At 41.2% G+C, this 20,926-nt stretch overlaps 1 protein-coding gene across 3 annotated transcripts in view; it reads left to right on the top strand.

Annotated features, from left to right (window-relative positions):
- dstyk (dual serine/threonine and tyrosine protein kinase) overlaps window positions 1-20,926 on the top strand; it is a 117,385-nt gene that overhangs the window by 32,005 nt on the left and 64,454 nt on the right. For all 3 annotated transcript variants that reach the window (XM_072563857.1, XM_072563858.1, XM_072563856.1), the window contains exon 2: window positions 9,974-10,362. In XM_072563857.1, the coding sequence (XP_072419958.1) occupies window positions 9,974-10,362 (389 nt within the window). The remainder of the gene's footprint in view (window positions 1-9,973; window positions 10,363-20,926) is intronic.

Here is a 20,926-nt window from a genome sequence, read left to right as displayed (position 1 = left end):
TTGCTAACTGCCAACTGAACCTGCATGTGGACCTGAAGAGAACTTTGAGGGCTCCCTTTTGTGCTTCCGATTTCTTCAGCCTTCCCTGTTTAGAAATTAGTCTAAACCACCTATTTGTCACATTGTATTTAATTTGCTACTATTTTGTCCACTGAGCCTTTCCAGACCTTGTGCAGCTTATCTGCTGCTTTAGCACTACTTGCCCTTCCACCTATTTTTTGTCATCTGCAGACTTCACAGCAATGCTCTTTCTTCCTTTGTCCTGATCATGAATGTATAACATGAATAGTTGTTGTCAACACTGCCCACCTGTGGAAGTCTGCTAGTTTTGCCAGCTGCCATCCTGAAACAGACCCCTATATCCCTACTCTGCCTATGCCAGTCAGCCAAACCATATCCATGCCGTACCGTGCCCCTAAACTCATGGACACTTATTTAGCAGCCTCATGTGCAGCACCATGTCAATGTTTGGTTCTTTTCACACGAGATGCAATTTGCATCCAGTAACTGTTTGCAGAAGTTGAAGGTTATTAAAGCTTCTTGAACCTAAGTGACCTCTCAGACACTCTTTGCTGGTCGTGTGAAGTAGAGTCAAAATGAGGCCCTGAACAAAGAAAACACATCCCCCTTTTATGCAGATCTGTTGGTAATGCTCACATATACTCTGGCCACTTCCCCCAATAACCATATGTTACCCCAGTTACAACAGTAGGATGAGATGATTCTCTGAGATAATGTACATGCCCTAATCCTGGGGAATTGTTATGCAGACTATTTCCTGACTCTGTGATTCCCCAAGACCATGTAGGTGTGATATGCTTCAATATCTGGGATGATTACCCAAGCGAACCTGATTGGGATTGGCTATGAAAGTATTTCTGAATGGAAGGGGCTGGATAATAGTAGAGGGAGTAGTAGCAAATGACTATAAGCATGGCTTAGAGCTTGCTGTCTTCTGCCTCCCTTTTAAGAAGGTGTTGCAACAGCCATTTTCCATTGCTCTGGCACCCACCCTGCCTCCACTGATTGCTGAAAGGTAACCACCAATGCCTCTGAAATCTCTTTATATTTCCTTCAGAACTCTGGGGTGTACTCCATCTGGTCAGGTGATTTATCCACCATCAATCTTTCAGCTTCCCCAGAACCTCCTTATTAATGTCCATTGCATACACAACTCTGTCCCGACTCCCATGAAGTTCTGACGGTCTGTTGGTGTCTTCCCCTGTGAAAACTGATGAGAAGTACTTATTCATTTTCTCTGCCATTTCATTGCTCTCCATTACTCTGACTTAGCCTCTTTTCTTTTTCCCCAGTAGTCCAATGTCGATTCATGCTTTTCTCAACTTTTCGGTATCATAACAAAAAAACTCTCTTAGAATATTTTTATTGCTAGTTAGCTTACTCTTGTATCTCATCATATCCCCTCTTTATTGCTTTTTCAGTTTTCCTCTGGTTTTTAAAGGCTTCCCAAACCTCTGGTTTCCCACTAATCTTTGTCACATGGTCTGCTTTTTCTTTTGCTTTTGTGCTGTCCCTGGCTTTCCTTGTCAGCCTTAGTTGCCTCATCCTCCCTTCAGTATATTTCCACACCCTTGGGGTGAATTTCTGCTGTGCCTCCTGAATTGCCCCCAGAAACCCCTGCTGTTGCTACTCCACTGCTGGGCTCCCCTTCCAGTCATCTCTGGCCAGCTCCTCCCTTGTCTTTGTAGTTAGCGTTACTTCATTGTTATGCCATTGCATCTGAATCTTACTGCTCCCTCTGAAACTGAAGGGTGAATTCTGTCATGTTATTGTTACTGTATATGAATTTAACTCAATTGTATTTTGATGCACTTGTAATTTTTCCTACAAATCACCATTGTGTCTGGTACCAGTCCATGCAAAAACATTGAAAGCCTCCTGGTATATATGTTGTGGAGGTAAAAAGAACACTCCTTCAGTCTTGTGCATTTCATATAATGAGTTGTATGATCCCTGGATTGGGTCAGAAGCAAATTAGCCATGATTATCACCCTTCTGGTGAACGACATGAGAGGGCTGGACAGGGCAATCAGTTTGGCTCCAGTGTTTTTGGAATAAATTGTCTGGTGAAAGATCATTGAACTGTCATGGAGTGGCTCAGTGGTTAACACTGGCTACCCCACAGTGCCAGGGACCTGGGTTCGATTCCACCCTTGTAGACACTCCACACAGGCAGTTGCCTATTCTTCCCATGGTTGTGTGGGTTTCTAAAGATATGCAGGTTAGATGGATTGGCTGTGGTCAATGCAGGGTCACAAGGAAAGAGTAGGGGTTGGGGCTGGGTGGAATGCTGTTCAAAGGGTCACTGTGGACTCTGGGCCAAATAATCTACTTCCACACTAGGGATTCAATGATTCATTAGACAAAAGTAAATAGTCGGAGATATATGGCACAGAAGCAGACCCTTTTTGGTCCAACTTGTCCATGCTGACCAGATATTCTAAATTAATCTTAGTCCTATTTGCCAGCATTTGGCCCATATCCATCCAAACCCTTCCTATTGATATACCCATCCAGATGCCTTTTAAATGTCGCAATTGTCACAGAAGCTCCACCACTTCCTCCTTCATGTACCATCCTCTGTGGAAAAAGTTGCCCTTTAAGTCCCTCGTAAGTCTTTCCACCTCGCGTAAACCTATGCCCTGGAGTTCTGGACTCCTCCACCCAGGGAAAAGCCCTTGTCTATTTGTCCTATCCATGCCCCTCAGGATTTTGTAAATTTCCGTAAAGTCACCCCTGAGCCTCTGGGGAAAATCGCTTCAGCATACTCAAGGTGGCATGGTGGCTCAGTGGTTAGCACTACAGCCTCACAGCACCAGGGACCTGGGTTCAATTCCAGCCCTGGGCAACTGTTTGTGTGGAGTTTGCACATTCTCCCTGTGTCTGCGTGGGTTTCCTCTGGGTGCTCCAGTTTCCTTCCACAGTCTAAACATGTGCAGGCTAGGTGAATTAGCCATTCTAAATTGCCCATAATGTTAGGTGTATAAGTCAGAGGGAAATGGGTCTGGGTGGGTTACTATTCAGAGGGTCGGTGTGAACTTGTTGGGCTGAAGGGCCTGTTTCCACACTGTAGGGAATCTAATCACACTCTGCCTCTCCCTGTAGCTCAAACCCTGCAACGTGGCACCATCCTTGTAAATTTTTTCTGAAGCCTTCCAACAGCAGGGAGAATAGAAGTGCTCACTGGGTAGGGCCACCCAGTGTTTGGAGTCCTATGTCATGTACAACCACAATATGACCTCCCATTCTTGTACTCTGTGCACTGATCAATTAAGGAAAGCATACCAAACATGTTCACTGTCCTATTCACCAGCACCTCCACTTTGAAGGAGCTGTGAACCAACTAAGATTGAAGTTGTGAATCTTTGTTATTGGATGCTATGTATATTTTGGAATGGTTTCCCATGGAAAGTAATGAATAGTTTGCAGAGGTTGAAGACCATAAAATGAGCTAGCTTTGGCATTTCGGTATAAGAGTTCAAACAAAAATTGTACTTTTTTGTTTGGAGGTGAAAGGTGTTGTACTGCCAACTTTGTTTCGAAGATTGTGGTATTGGAAAAGTGCAATCAGGCAGCATCTGAGGAGCAGGAGAATGGACGTTTCGGGCATAAGTTGCCTGATGGACATCTTATGCCCGAAAGATCGATTCACCTGCTCCTCGGATGCTGTCTGACTAGCTGTGCTTTCTCAGGGCCACACTTTTTTGATTCTGACCTCCAGCATCTGCAGTCCTCACTTTCTCTTAATAACTTTGTTTGGAGAATATGAAAAAATAGTTTGCACACTACATGAGTGTGATGATTTCACGTGTTTGTGCTGCTGAGTTTTGTAATTTATTTCTGTTAAATTACTGTACACATTGACGTATCTAAGAAATATATTCTGTATCGAATTTATGATTAATTCCGAAACAGCATGTAAAGCCTTTTTTTATTAGAACTTAAACTCAGGTGTGTAAGTCCATGAATCTGCAGTTTTTATCAGACTACCTTACAGAGCGCTCTGTGATTTCCTGCACTAGCAATGTCTGTCAAATCAGTGTAAGGCTTATCTGAAGTCACATTGCCCTCTTTTGCACAGATGAAACACAAAAATACACAACAGCACAACCAACCCACTTTCAATTATTCACATCTACAGTTTTGGAATTCATTTAGTCTGTATGTATTTCACGATGTGGACCACCCAGGCCCCCAGTTAAATTACAACAGTTGGCATTGTCTAGATGCAGTGAAAATCATGCTTGTTTCTGAGCAAGCGTTAGAGAAATTTAGTAGGTCCAGCAGCATTTGTAGAGACAAACTGAGTTAGCATTGAGTCCCATATGATTTCTACTTCAAAAGACGTGTCACATTTGGCTTCAAACATGAGTTCTGTTTGTCGCTGCCAGAAAATGTTTTAATTGGACCAGCATTTTCTGTTTCTATTTCATATTTTATCATTTGCATTATCTTGCTGTTGTTTCTGGGCAAATGTATATGTGCTTGACTTGTAACGATGTGCCCACTTTCTTTCTTGTTATAAAATAGGTATCTGGAATTGTCTGCAAAAGTAATAAGAAAATGTTATTTATGTGAGGAATTTGTTCAGTTGTCAGCAAGTTTTTGTGCATTTCAAATAAACCTTTGGGACTATAACCTGGTGTTGTGACATCTGATCTTGTCCACCCCGGTCCAACACCAGCACCTCCATTACGTGGCTTCCATCAAATAGGGAGTTAAAAAACCTCAAATTCTAGAGGAAGAGTTGGCCCAGTGTCCCAACCAACAACAATCCTCACCACCAGCAACGCTGTACTTTTTCAATGACCATGTGGCAAGCACACTAGCTGTCTTAACCCCCTGGCAATTTTATCAGCACACCTCGGTGATTAATTGTGTGACATTGAGAGATGGCAACCATTGCGCCATAGATTAATTTTTCTGCATTACCTGAACTGATCAGAATCATCTGTTGTAAACAAATATCTTGTGTATGCCAGGCTATTCTGCACGAAAATGAAACTGATTGGTTTTTCTAAATGCAGAAGTGACTTCAAAGCATGCCAATGACTCAGCTAAGCGACAGCTCCAAACCTTAAATTTGTCTTTAGTTTGCATCAACTTTAGCGACGATCGAATGAAGGCATGCACCGAATCTAATGAGATCGAAATGTCAATTTCACACACGATGACATTGTCAGCAGACTACCTTTTATAGAGAGCTCCATGGTTTCCTGCGCTAGCAATGTCTGTCAAATCAGTGTAAGGCTTACCTGAAGTCACATTGCCATCTTTTGCACAGATGAAACACAAAAATACTCATGAACAGTACAACCAACTTGCTTTCAATTATTCATAGTTGTTGTCAACTATTCAGCTTTACTACTTAACCAGCTTACTATCAATAATCTTTTATCTGTGTTCTATTTTTCTCTTGCTCGTTGTGAGTCTTGTTTCCATCTATTAATCTAACTCACAATGCAGTTCTGACAAAGGGTTACTACATTTGAAACATGAAAGTTTTTACTCTACAGATGGCGCTAAAGTTCCTGGGGCTGTCCAGCGCATTGTTTGATTTAGGTGCAACACTAGTTGAACAAGTAATCTGGACTTTAATTAGACACCATCTTTGTGCTGGACAAAAGCAATACAATTTTGAATAAACCTGTTGTTGCATGACTTCTGATCTTGTTTAATGGAAGGATCTGGGTTTTCTTTCAGCTTGCAAAATGGCAAGTCCAGCAATGTAGCACTGTTAATTTATTGACAAGTCACCAAAGTTTGAAATTGTAACATTGAGGCATAATTTAGAATATGGCCAGCTTTGACAAAGGGTCAGTTAGACTCTAAACGTCAGCTCTTTTCTGTCCTTACAGATGCTGCCAGATCTGCTGAGATTTTCCAGCATTTTCTCTTTTGGTTAGAATATGGCCAATTCAGCCAAGCTGGTACTAGTTTGCTATTTTAGTTTGTGGTGCTATCAATTTTAAGCTAAGCTTTGGGTTATGCAATAGTGTTGTGCACCAGGACCAACCTGAAGATTGTTTTTCTTTTCAATTAGTTTGGAGCTTGATGCAATTAGTGTCAGTGCTGTGACTGGGGCTGCTTCAGTTGCTGCATGTATGAATTAAGCATCCCAAGCTTTTAACTAACAGGCTCAGGTACAAATTAATCTGTTCCGGAGTTTCAGTAAAAGATCCATGTGTCTGAACAAGTGAATGAAGAAATAAAATGCACAAGTTACTACCCTGCCTGATGGGTGATGGCTGCAAATTGAATCATCATTCCAAAAAAGGTGGTGATAAATCATCTGGAAGGAAGAAAAAGTATTATGGGGGCAGACATCAAAAAACAGGACGTGGTAATAACTGAATTCTTGTTTGAAACAGTCAACACAAATTGCATGGAGTGAACATGGCACTGAGGTTCTGGTTCTGGTCATCACTACAAATGCAATTGTAAATTTTCTTCTGCAACTTATACACAATTCATAAGAGTGAAAGGTGATTTCAGAAAGCCAGACCACAAATAATCCCATTCATTTGAGTTCATTTTTAAGCGAGTGTTCAGTTAGTCAAGTGGACCATGTGCTCTATCCTGACCCCCCATTTCCCCCCCAACATGGAAGTTTCTCAGGTCAGTGCAAATGAAGGAAAATATCTTGTCAACTTTTCAGTTTCTTTCCTATCTATAACTTGAAAGTTGGTTTAGTAAAATGAATTAGTCGCAGTTTGCATTCATTAGATATCAGATTCAGCATGACTACTACCTGATACATTTCTGAAACAAAAGTTGATATTTTCAATTCATAAACTCGCCAACAACTGAACATCAGAGTCATGATATCTAAACTGATTCCTTTTTCGTTATTTAGCTCAATAATATTTTGTTATGTAATTGTCTTGTCATTTTCAGAGTGCATTGTCTGACACTAATAAAGGCATTTTGTTGCAATGTCATGTTTGGGAAGGAACCTGCTCTCTTTTATTCAGTCTGGATTTAGGTGATTCCAGTTAGATTCTTAATTTCTTTTTCTGAAGTGGCTGAATGAGCTGTCCCGTGTGTGGAGTTTATACCCATAACCATCTTTTATCAGAGCCATTAGATGACTGGAATAACCAAATCTTTGCTGCATTAATGGAAATTGCTGGAAAACATCAATACATGTGGATAGAAATCAGCATTAACATTTCAGGTCCAGTGACTGTGTTCTTCAGAACTAACAGCTAGTAAAAGGAGGGTTTCTGCATAGGAAAGGAAGATGGGGGGAGAAATAACCGATATGTGGCGATGGAGCCCAGAGAGCGAAAACAACAGTTGGACAGGCAAAGGAGTGGATAAAGACCAGCTTAGGAGAATGAGTAACTGTTACTGCGGACTATTAGTAGCTGACAATGGATTATGCGGTAGCAATCCATGTGAAGATGAGGACGTGTATGTGAGTGTGACGGAAAGCATGGTGCAAGGTGCTCCACCCCTCATTGTTGATGTTGGGTCTAGAAGGCTGCAGAGTTCAGGCAGAAAATAAGGTGCTGCTCTTCCAGGTTTGGTTCAGCTATACTTGAGCACTGCAGCTAACTTGAGGAAGAGAGATGTTGGCGAGGGGAAAGGGTGGTGTTGAAATGGCAGGAAACTGGAACCTCAGTCTTTTCTGTGGATAGAACGTAGGTGTTCTGAGAAGCAGTAATCCAGTCTACCTTTTAATTTCTCCAACTAGAGGAGACCACATTATGAACAGCAAATACAGTAGACAAGATTGTATGAAGTGCAGGTAAAGTGCTGATTCATATGGAAGGTGTGTTTGGCCCTTGGATCGTAAAGAGAGAGGAATGAAATGTGCAGATGTTAGAACATCTGGCATTTCAGGGGAAAATGCCATGGGAATGTGTTGGAAGTGAAGGAACAGTGAATCAGTGTGTCCTTGGAGGGAATGGTCCTTGAGAAGGCTGAAAAGGGAAGGGATTTATCTGAATGTGGATGCTGGTGGGGTCTTAGATGAAGGCTAGAGAGACTCTTATTGCTGTTGGGAGGGCTGAAGTGTGGGTGATGGGTTAGATGCAGCTGAGGGCATTTGAAGACCCCTTTGCTGAAGTTGGCATCATCGGAACAGACATGCTGGAGGAACTGGAAGCATGGGATGGTGTCCTTTGAGGATGGTGGGTGAGGATGTGCAGCCAAGGTAACTGTTGAAGTTTGTGGGTTTGTCATGGATAGCTTGACCACCAATATCCCCAGAAATGGAAACAGATGTCAAGGAAGGGAGAGGTCAGATGGACCAGGTGAAGGTGACAGCGGGGTGGAAATTGGAAGCAAAATTAATAAACTTTTCCAATTCCAGACAAGAAGGAAGCAGCACTGATGATGCCATCGAGAAACTTGAGAAATATTTGTGGTTGGAGTCCAAAGTAAGACTGGAACAAAGAATGTTCCTTGTACCCCACAAAGAAACAAGTATAACTGGGGTCAGTGTGGGTACTCCTGGAAACCCCTTTGACCTGCAGAAAGTGAGATGAGTTAAAATAATTTGCTCAGGGCGAGGATGAATTCAGCCAGGCAGAGTCAAGCGTTGCTTTGTGGTTCATTCAGGCCTATTCTCAGAAGAATTGGAGATCCTTGAGACCATCTTGATGGGAATGAACGTGTGAAGGGATTGTATGTCCATGGTCAAAGGCAACTGGAGCCCATAAACTGAAAATCTGAAACTCGGCAAGCATCAAATGAATCGTAAATATGACACCCTATCCTCTTGATTAACCCTATTTTCTTCCCTGCCATCAGTTCTGAAGAAGGGTTGCTGGACCCAAAAAATAAAGTCTGATTTCTCTCCGCAGATGCTGCGAGACCTGAGATTTTCCAATAATTTTCTTTTTTCAGATTTCCAGCATCTGCAGTTGTCTTTTCAGCATTATTTATTTGAGACTTATTAATGAACAGCATCCTTGGAAATTTGCCTATTTATTTTGATCAGTTATGGAATATGGCTATCACTGGTTAAGCCACCACCACTTGATAAGTGTGCCTCATTACCCTTGAGCAGCTGGTGATGAATTGTCTTTTGAAGTCTTGCACATGGGATAGATAGACTGCTTTATTTTGAGGAGAGCGATTCTAGATTTTGACCGAGTCACAATAAAAGAATGACTGTTAGATTTCAGATTTGAGGATGGTTTGTGACTTGGGGAATTAAGTGCTGGGTTGCCATGTATTTGCTACCCTTGTTCTTCAAACTGCTTAATATTGAAGGTTTGGGAGATGTTGAAGTAGCCTTGCAGAGTTGCTGCAGTGCATTTGTTCTATTACCCTGATGTATTTTTGTAAGGTATGGTATGCCTGGTCAGCATGCAATACAATACTTTTCACTATATCCTGGTGCATATGACAAGCATAAATAAATCCATGTTGTAGGTGGTGGATGTCGTGAATGGGTTGCTTTGACCTGCTAGGTTGGGCCGTCTTGAGGCTCAGTGATTAGCACTGCTGCTTCTGTGCCAGGGATCTGGGTTCAAATCGACCCTTGGGCAACAATCTGTGTGGAGTTTGCACATTCTCCCTGTGTCTGTTTTTCCTTTTGGGTGCTCTGGTTTCCTCCCACAGTCCAAAGATATGCACGTTTGGTTGATTAATCATGGTATGTACAGGGTTACAGGGTAGGGGTGGGGTGCTCTTCGGGTTGGTTGGTGCAGACTTGATGGACAAAATAGCCTCTTCCCTGACTCTCTGGGTTCTGATACTGTCTTGCTGCTTTGGGTTTTGAGTCTGCATTCATCTAATTAAATAGAGAGTATTTGATCACATTTCTGATTTGAGCCTTGTGGATGGTGACTTTGGGGAATCGGTGATTTCTTTGGAGAAAATCCAGTGTGTCCAGTTGTTATAACCATGCAATTTATATGACTAGTCCAGTTCACTTTCTATTTCATTGTAACACCCAGGATGTTTGTAATGTTGCTAATTTCTCTTTTTTTTTTAGGTTCTTTGAGCTGCATATCATTCCCACGGCATGAAGAGGAATACCTGCAGGCAACAGTGGGCTCTTTTCCATGTATTATGATCCTGGGTCAGAACTGTGGAGCCAAGTGTCATGTATTAAACAGTCTCTTGGGTGAAAAACTCTTGCCAGTCATCAGGAGCAGCAATGAGAAGAAATGTAAAAGGAGACGGTTGAAGTTCACCCATGGAAAGAGGACCAGTATTAGCCTGGCCTTGCCTGGTCAATATGTGTTGGTTCATCACCTGGCAGCACACCAGGGCAAATGGGATACAATTCCTGAGGAGGACCTGGAAATCCAAGATGATAGTCAGGATCCCGCACATCGTGCAGCACATCTGGAGGTAACATTGCATCATCCATTGTTGCAGGTAATGTAATTTTTGAGATGTGTTGTGAGATCTTTTATTTCTGTTGTCTTCTTCATTCCTAGTTCTGAAGAAAGATCACCAGCCTGCAGTGTTAGAAATAAATTGCTGCTTGAGCTGCAGAGTATTTTGAGCAATGTGCCTCAGCTTTCCAAAATCCGCAATGTGCCTTTGTAATGATCATCTGGGTTTGGGAATTTTACTCTGGTGTTTAGAAGACTGAGAGGTGATCTTATTGAGCATAGTGTTGAGGAGGTTTGGCAGAATGGATGTTTGTTTTCCCTGGCTTTTCAGTTAGGAGTTTTGAGGATTAGTCTTGTGACAAGAGGCTGATTCATCCAGAGTCCTTTTGAGGATAAATTTCTTCATTTTAGACAAAGGGGAATTTTTAGAATTCTTTGACATTAAAAGTAATGAATATTTCATTACGAACATCTTTAAAGCGAACAGATCTTTGAACTGTAGAGAAATGAAAGCAATTATGAAGGTGGATTGGAAAGGAGGACTTGACATCAAACATGTTCGGTTGAATGAAGAGGTTGGTGTGAAGAGTTCATTTTTATGCTTCTACCTCTGTTCCTGCATGTATGTGTATCTCTTCACTGAGTCACTTCTGCCCTGAATCTCAACCATTCTGTTTCTGTACCCAATTCAACTATTCCAGGATCTATCATTGTTCCCGTTGCTCTTGATTCTTAAAGTTCTCATCTTGTAACCTGAAGAAGATGGATGTCAGCCAGCAGAGCTATTCTCACATCAAGTCCAAGTTAGATTAACTCTGCAATGACTTTATTGACCACTTTTTTTGAGTTGCAGAGAGAACATGAATGCACAGTTTGGCACCTTTCATTGGTAGCTGATTTCAAATGGTGTTAGGAACACATGGAAAGGAAGAATATATTTACATTTGAAATCTTTGGCCCTTTCTTACCCAGAAAATGCTTTGAGAAAATTCTACTTTTAAACTGAAAGAAACCTAAAAACATATCTTGGGTCCAGGGTGAAATGACTTCTGCATGCAGTATTGAGAGATGAAGCAAGTGCCCTGGCAAGATGACTGACAGTAATGGTTCCCACTTTAAGAATTCAAAATTAACACTGAGTGACATTTAATGCCCATTTCAAATTAACCTTGATTGGAATGGTGAGTTCTGACCTTGAACTGCTGCAGTCTGTGGATTATCATTTTTGTAGCAGCTTTTGTGCAACTGAATGGCTTCTTTGACCTTTAGTGTAATGAGTAGTTTGGGTTTGGACAGAGGTTGAATATAATGAAGAGATTTGGGTGACTGAGCCATGAGTGTCCTGCAGCTTTTAAAGTGCATCAGGTTTTTAAAGCTCTATATATAGAATGCAGATAGTGCAGGAAGCCATTCAACCTGAAACACAGACAATTAATGCTCCTGTCTATTATTTTCTTGCCCCCCCCACTCACATCTTTGAGAAAATGCTTTAATTCCCTTTTGCAAACCTTAGGTGATCGCCTCCACAACGTTCTTGGTAATGTGTTTTGGATGCAAACTGCTGTTCACTGCATGAATGTTTGCATTGCTGCTTTTGACAATTACCTTCAATCTGTTCCTGCTGGTTCTTGATTGGTCTATTAATTGCCACAGATTTTTCCCCATCCTTACTCCATCCAGAAGCCTTATAATTTCAAATACCTTTCTGATCTCCTCTTAACCTTTCCTTCTACAAGAGAAGCAATCTCAACCTTTGCTATCTTTGCTCACCACTGAATAACCTCATCCCTAGAATCATTTTCATGAATCCTTTCCTTGCCGCCTTCAGTACTTACAGATCTTTCCTAAAATATGGTGCCCAAGACTTGGATGCATTACTCCAGCTGATGATAAACTAATACTTTTTCCAAGCTTAATGTAATGTCCTCGTTTTTTTGTACTCTATACTGTATTGAGAAAGCCTGGGGTTCCATATGTTTCATTCACTGTGCTTGTGACTTTTTCCTGCTACCTTCAATGATTTTTGCAAACAGATGTCCCAGTCCCTTTGCTCCTGCATCCCTTCCAGAATTGAAACCCTTCATTTTGTATCGTCTTCTGTTATTCCTGCTAAAGTGAATCACTTTGCTCAACTTTCATTGCATAAGATGATAAACTCCACTAAGCATAAGCTCGTTAACAATGAGAGGTGATCTTATTTAAGCATGTAAGACTCTGGGGTGGTAACTGGCTGGCTTGGATTTGTCCTTTTTTTTTATGTACAGGACAAACCTGTGCAATTTTCCACTTTGTCGGGTAGATGTCAGTATTTTAACTACACTAAAGGGCTTAGTTAGAGGAGCAGCAAGTTCTGGAGTACAAGCCTTCAGTACTTTTTGCTGGAATGTTGTCAGTCCCTGCAACTTTGCAGTTTCTTAAGATCATGTTGAGTGAATTAAATTGGATGTGAGACTGGTATCTGTCATGCTGGGGACCACTGGAGGGTGGTGAGATGGATTGACATTTCTCGCTGAAGATTGCGTTGAGAGCTTCAACCTTATCTTTTGCACTGATGCGCAGGGCTATTCCGTCACAAAAACTTGGGATATTTGTGCCCATGGCTGCAGATGGTGGGCACATTTCTGCTCGCAACCTCACAATTTCTTTCCTAGCTTCCCACAATACCCTAAGATGCACTTGATCAGATCCCTGAGACTGACTGACTTCTAACACTTTTTTTTTTAAGACCTCCCGGACCACTTCTGTAATGTGAACTGTTTTCAGATATCAATGTTTATTTCCCCAACCCCTCCAGCTTCCATGCCTATTTCCATTGTAAATCCAAGGCAGTGCCAGATAAATTGTCATAGAGAAGGTGGTGGTTCTTGAACTGCATCAATCCTTAGGGTGTCAGTATGCCAATTAGCCCCTGAAATTGTGGAAGTATTTGTGCATCTTTTATTTTTGATGTTCAGCTGCAGTCAAATTCAAAATATAACTAGCATTAATGGAGCAAGAACAGTTTTAGGTGCCATTTTATAACTTCAAAATTGTTTTCCTTCTCTTCTTTGTTCACTCATCGTGCTGTGCATCAGCTCCATGTGAAAGTTGCATCATATTTTAAGTGTTCTTTTCATAATTAACAGAAGCTTTTCTCTCAAGCTGATTTTAAAACATTTTCCTAGTAAAAACATAGTTGCTCAGTGAATTTTTAAAGCACTGAACAGATCAGCACAGTGTAAGCCTCGTGAAGTAAGCAAATAAAATGTGTGCGGTTTGATTTTTATAGTTTCCCTGGACACTGACTCTGCATGTCCCGCTTAAAATTTATCCAGTTCTCCATTTAAATTTTGAATTTGCTTCCACAAACCTTTCAGCAAACAACTTGGCTCATGACTTGTTCAACAAATATTCTCCTAGTTATTTCATTTGCCATGCTGTCCTTTTTAAATTCTGATAATTATTCAGCATGTGTTGAGAGTTAACGGGAACATGTTTTGGGTGAACACGTGTGGCAGGAAAAACGCTTTTAGAAAATGTCTTTTATTTGTTTGTGGCATGTGTTCATCTCTTGAAAGGATAACATTTATTCCCCATCCCTAATTGCCTTTGAGGTTATGGTGAGTCACCTTCATGAATGTTTGGCATTGATATGATGCATGTATATTCACAGTGCTGATAAATATATAGTTGGAGTAGCTGAAACACTAGGATCAGTTCCACCATTATCCAAGCCTTTAATTGTTTTTTGAAATTGAACCCAATTTGGAAATTAGTAGTGCTGCGACTTTCTAAAGGGAAAATCGTGTTTAACTAATGAAGTGGGATATTTTTGAAGAGGTGACAATCCTAATGACAGTAAAGCCATCACTGGGATGTACATGAGTTTCCAGCATGTATAATATAGTGCCACATAACAGATTTGAAGACAGAGAGGAGTTAATGGATCAGGTAGTGATTTAGGTACAAAATTGCCTGAATTATGATGATCAAAGGAGTTTTGGGGCAAGAGGAAGGTGGTTGTGCAGTTTCCCCATGGAATTGTATAGGATTCTTGCTTTTTTCTGATGTATATTAAACTAGGTCTTGATGTGTAGGAACAGTTTATACAATACTGAGAATTGTCAACTGAGATGAGGACAGTGAAAATCTGAGCATAGACAAGTTGATGGAGTAGGCGGATAAGTGGCAGATGAGGTTCACACAGTTGTAGACTCAAGTCTACAGCGCACACAACCCTTTGGCCCATTGAGTTTGCACTGATCCAAAATAACCACTTAAATATTCTAATCTTGTTTTCTTATCCTTGGCCCATAACCTTGTGCACTTGTGCTGCTAAGATTTATATCTAAATACCAGTGAAGTGTGTTGAGGGTTTCTGCATCTACCACCCTTACAGATAGTGTGTTTCAGATTCCCACCAACCTCTGGGTGAAAGAGTTTAGTTTGCATCTCCTCTGAACCTTCTCTCCCTTACCTTTTAATCTGTGCTCCTCTGTTTATTGATCCTTCCACCAAGGGGAGAAGTTCATTCCTGTCTACAGTGTCTTGGCCCCTCCAACATTTGACATGAATGCAGACTCAAATACGGAAGTGTGAGGTGATGCATGTCAGCTGGATGAGCAATGAACTACAATATAAAAAGGGGGATGCATGAGAAGGACTTGGATGCTTGTGCATGAATCATGGAAGTATAGAGAGCCTTAAATAAAATGGACAGTATTATTGGCTCTGTTAGTATGGATAGAAAGTCCAAAAGTCATGATGCTGAATTTATCTACTTGTTGGGGCTCGGCTATAATATTCTGCACCGTTCTGGATGCCATGTTGTAGAAGGGATGTGAATGCATTGGATAAAGTACAGGAGATGTTTACAAGAATGGTTCCAGGGATAATCTTTAGTTAGGAGGTTATATTGAATAAGTTGGGGCTAGTCTACTGGGAGATCTGAGAGGTTCTCAAAGTTGAGTGGATTCAAGAGTAGATGGGATGACGCTGTTCTCATTTGTACAAGGAATAAGAACAAGGTGGAATAGTTTTGAAGTGATGTGCGAAATAAAAAATTCTCACCAAGCAGTTCGGGTATGGAAGTAGTGTTTGGAAGAGCAGTGGAAACCGGTTGAGTTGAGGCATTCAAAAGGACATAGGATGATTATTTAACAAGGTTAAGGCAAAAAAGCCAGAGATTTGAAGAGTGGGTGTTGGGACAATGAGCCAAATGTCCAGCACCTGCGCTGTAAGCTTGGTGATTTTTGGTTATGATTCAACCTGAGATTTGCCACGAACTTCAGATAAATAAATTAATCATAGCTTTAAAAACTAATAATTGTCTACCTATTCTAGGTCCTAAAGAAATTGGCTGGATATGTATAATGGGTGCATTACTGTACACAAGTGTAACAACATAAAAGTTTTTTTTCTTCTCTGATCACCTCCAGCCACCTTTTTCTGCTTCCACTGAAAGTGCTGCTTTGGTAGCTATGAGCAGCATTATGTCATTCTTCATATCGTTGTGCCAATTAGTGTGTTGTTTGTTCATGTGTTCAACGCAGGTGGTGCATTTTTGGAACCATTGTGCCAAATAACATTTGAGGTCAGATTGTTCAAATTCTTTCACCCACCCTCACTCTCTGCCTCACTCTGTACAGGCTGTCAGGCTGAATTTTGTGAACCATCAAACATGCCCACAGACCACCTCCATGCTGCTCATTTTGTAAGACGCCTTGCAAACAGATTTTTGCTGTCATTTACCTCACCATGAGTACTCCCATCGTCGGTTCACTTTTATAGTGAACCGACTGCTTTCCCTTGACTAAGGGCAGCTAACTTTGCACAGGCAGGGCATCGGTGTCTGAACTTTGTGAGGAAATGGTGTGTGACCCATAAGGGAACTTTGCTCTGAGACCTATTAGAACGAATATATAGTGGACGCAGGGGTCATCTGTTGGAGGGGGTTAAAAATTAACGTTTAAATCAGGAGTTTTTCCAAAAAAAGGTACAACTGGCCAACTGTATTGTGATATGAAATTAATGATCTCTGCAATCCTGGTACCAATGAAACTTTGCACCATGAGGACTTCTCAGAAAGACTGTTGTTTTGAAGTAACTATCCTTGTAGAGGGTAATTCATGGTCTCTTCGAATTGCAGCACAAATGGAATGTTTCCAATCCTTAATTGTTTGTAAGGTAGTCCTGCTGACTTGGTGTGAAATTCCCTTGGAAAAGGTCAAGTGACTTCAGCCAAAACTGTTTTGTTGTTTTCATTCCTGACACCTGAACTTGTTAAAACACACACATCTAAGCCCACTCTGAACATCTCAATGTTTAGGTAGTTACTGGAAATTTTTAAGTGTCGTGTGCAAAACTAAAACCAAACTGCTGTGTTTTAGAGTTGGCATCTATTTCCTTATTGAAAAACAATAACCATGGTCAGGATTAACTAACTGTCAAAGGCTGTGAACTTAAAATGAGGGACATATTAGTACCTGTCTATTGACTGACTACACCAACTGATGGTCTCTTCCCCATCACCCAGCCCTCTGAAAAAGCATCAACTTTTTTGTCTTTGCTGGAAGACATGTTTGTCAGTTAGTGAAAGTTTCATAAGGTTGTTAACAAGTGTTGAATCAGATTTGTTTTTTCTTTTGAATGTGTTTTTATGTCTGGCTTTATTGCAGCAAGGTTGTTGGTGCTCAATGAGGAGTTTTTGCACCTACTGAAACATTGAACATTTCAGCACCTGTTGTGTGGTCAGGTTGATGTAAAACACTGCGCAGTATCTGGAGTTCTCCCACAACATTGAGAGAATCATTGTTTTCCATACTGAATGTTCTTGTGTCTCTAGCTGGTCTTCCAAAGTGTATATGCAGAAACTGGGTTAATAAAGTGCCAATATTCTTTATACAGCCCATAAGAAGTATAATTTTTATTGGGAATGAATGGTGGCTCAAGAGGCTGAGTTTGAAAATGCAGCCAAGGATAAAGTGTCAATGACAGATTATTTATGTGAGCCAGGCGAAATATCGAAGTTGATGAGGCAAATGAAAATAAGACACAAAAAGCATCTGGGAGAATGTTGTCTCCTTGTCCAACATTGATTGGAGATTTGGTATAATGGGTCAAAATAATGAGATGCAGAAAGCAAAAACTAGTTCTATTGGGCGGAGGTTGGAGAACCGTAGGATAACTCTGGTATGAATGAAATTCAAAAAGAAGCTAGAGTGTGTAATGGTCCAACGTTAATCCTTTGGAGGGAAACCTAGGCGTAAGAAGTTCAGAGAACCCTGGCTGTCCAGGACAACGCACGACTAAGTAAGTTAGAAAACAGCTTGCAGCAAGTGGCACTGCTGCCTCACAGCGCAAGAGACCCGGGTTCAATTCCCGCCTCAGGCAACTGACTGTGTGGAGTTTGCACATTCTCCCGTGTCTGCGTGGGTTTCCTCCGGGTGCTCCGGTTTCCTCCCACAGTCCAAAGATGTGCAGGTCAGGTGAATTGGCTATGTTAAATTGCCCGTAGTATTAGGTAAGGGGTAGATGTAGGGGTATGGGTGGGTTGCGCTTCGGTGGGGCAGTGTGGACTTGTTGGGCAGAAGGGCCTGTTTCCACACTGTAAGTAATCTAATCTAATCTAAAAAAAAAGTCCAAAGGGAGCAATTCTGCTACAGCCGTAGAGGAATCCAAGGAACTTCATGCATTTAGAGCAAAAAGGGGGCATGCAAAGTGACTTGCCAACAGGATTAAGGAGAATCCTAAGATACTTTTCCTTGTGAACCTCTTCCCTTGAATGTATTCATAAAGTATGTGGGCCTTCAGAGACCAAGAGGGAAATGTGTGAAGCTACAGGATATTGGAAGGGTATTAAATGAATGCTTCCCTTTGGCCTTCACTCTGAAAAGGAGACCGGAAGTATAGGATTCAGGGCAAGGGCCTGTGAAGAACTTGTGCAGTTTGCCATACGAAATGGGTAGGCATTGGAGGGTCTGTCAGGCTTAAAGTAGAAGCCGTCCCCTGGTCCACATGAATTGCACCCTAGGCTGCTGTGAAAGGAGAGGAAAGAAATTGCAGGGACTCTGGCATTAATTTTTAATTCCTCTCTGGCCAAGGGGAAATTGCTAGAGGATGGCTAATGTAGTTTGATTTTTCAAGAGGGGTAGTAGAGATGAGCCAGAAAATTACAGACCAGTGACACACTCATCAGTGTTAGGGCAACTACCCCTTCAGAATTGTTTCAAGTACATTAATAGCCACTTGGAAAGGCCTGGGTTAATTAGAGATAGCCAACATGGCTATGTCAGAGGGAAGTCAGGGGTAACGAATCTGTTCGAGTTTTTTGACCAGGTGATAAAGTGTGTGGATGAGAAGTTCTGTTAGTGTAGTTTATATGGATTTTAACCAAGCTTTTGACAAGTCCCACATAGAAGACTGAAGTTAAAGCACATGGAATTGAGGGAAACTTGGTGAGATGAATCAGAAACTGGCTTAGTAATAGGGTACAAAGGGTAGTGGTAGAAGACTTTGTGTGCGCGTGGGTGACTGGAGTCAAGTGTCCAGCAGTGTACCACAAGGATTAGTATGAGACTTTTATTGGTTGTCACACTCAAATAATATTGATGAAAATATGGGGGTAGTATTAAGCAAATTTGCAGATGTCACCAAGATTGGAAGAGTGGTTAATAGCAAAAATGGTTTGATCAGATGGTCAGACAAGTGGCAGATGTTATTTAATCTTGATAAGTACAAGATGATGCACTTCACAAGAAGAAACAAAATTTGGGTGCCTTTAATAAATGGTTGGATATTTGGGTATTTCAGAGGGATCTTGGGATAATTATTCACAGATTCCTGAAGTTGGCAGAGCGTGTGAATAGGATAGTTAAGTCATGTGGGACACTTTGCATTAATCAGTCACTGTATAGAGTCAGAGTGAGGGAGTTAATGTTGGAGGTTTGGGGGAAAAAGAGGCCACATCTGGAGTACTGGACAGTTCTGGTCACCTCATTTACAGGGAGGATGTGACAGCACTGGAGGGGATGGAGAGGTGCTTCACCAAGATGTTGCCTGGGATGGAGAAATTGAACTTTAAGAGGAGTCTAGATGGGCTTGGATTGCTCTAGAATAGAGAAAGCTGGAGAGGAGGGGAAACATGATTTGGAAGTATGTAAGATTTGAGGTATGTATAGGGAGCAGCTGTAACGCTTGGTTGATGGATCAATTGCGAGAGGGCATGGTTTTAGAGTAAGGGACAGGTGATTCAGAAGTGTTTTGGAGAAAAACTTTCACTCAGTGGGTGGTAGGAATTTGGAATGCACTGTAGTGAAGACTGGAAATTTTACAACCTTGGGGGAAAAAAAAATTTGGATAAGCATGTCAAATATCATAACCTCCAGGAACAGGGTAGAAGTGCAAGAAGTTAGGATTAGTGCACCCGAAGCAATCATCTTACCAGTGTGGACTTGATGGGCCAAAGGGTATTTTCTGCGCTATATGAATCTGAAATCAACAATGACGTAGAACTTTGATATTTGATTGGTGAGAATCTGGAATGCACTCCTTGCAAGCATTGTGGAGACTGACTGTTGGATTGAAAAAAAAATTGGATAAATACCTATGAAGGAAAACAAATGAAATGTTGACCTTTTTATTTCAAAGAATGAAAAGAGTGAGGTTTTGCTCTAACTGTACAAGGAATTTGTTGGTGTACAGTTGAAATACTATGCAGTTTTGATTAGCCCCTGATCCAAGCAAAGATGCACTTGCATCCAGAGGAAGTTCACTGTTAATCCTGGGTATGGAGGGATTTTCTAATAAGTAGTAGAGTTGGTTGAATGAGATGTGACTTTTTTGAAACAGATTTTTTTTAGGAGGGCTTGACAAAGTACATGCTTGACAGGTTGTTGTCTCTTGCAGGAGAGTCGCAGCCAAGTGAGTATAATCTCAGCAAGGGATCACCATTTAAGACAGATGAGAATTTTTTTTTCAGGGTCGTGAAACTGTGGAAATCTTTAGTGCAAAGGGTTGCTGAAGCTGGGCTGTGATGAACAGATTTTTAATCCGTAAAGAGAATGGTTGTGGGTAAAAAAGGTAAGAAAATGGACTTGAGCATGATCAGATCAGCCATGATCTCATTGAGTGGCAGAGCAGATACAATGACTGCAAGGCCTCCTTCTGCTCTTCACATTGTGTATGGTCTTGAGATTTGCCAACATATTTAATTTAACTAAATTTAATTTTTTGTCCATACACCTTTTGTCACAAAGGTTGCTTGATTTAACTTCCAAACTTTGATCCAAGGAGCAGGCCATTCAGCCTATTGAGCTTGTTTGCCAATCAAATGGATCTCTGCTCATTTGTAACCAAGCTCTGTCCAGCTACCACAGCTACTTATTTGCTGATGCTGCTAGGTGACAGAAATTTATCAGAATCTGATTTGAAGTAATTTATTTGCATAAAATGATTTGACGTGAATTCATGAGTTTCGTGCTTGGTTTGTTTTTCTTTTATGTATTCTGTCTGATCTGTTTTATACCTGCCAAAAGGTTCAGCTATGTTCGAAATACTTAGCTCACCAGTCTCTAGATTCTTTGCAAGCTCCAACTTTTGTTTGCTTCAAACACTTGTCCCTCCAC

The sequence above is a fragment of the Chiloscyllium punctatum genome, chromosome 45 (assembly GCF_047496795.1).
Source record: "Chiloscyllium punctatum isolate Juve2018m chromosome 45, sChiPun1.3, whole genome shotgun sequence".
NCBI lineage: Eukaryota > Metazoa > Chordata > Chondrichthyes > Orectolobiformes > Hemiscylliidae > Chiloscyllium > Chiloscyllium punctatum.
The sequence above is the reverse complement of the archived record's forward strand: the minus strand, read 5'-3'. Positions and strand labels throughout refer to the sequence as shown.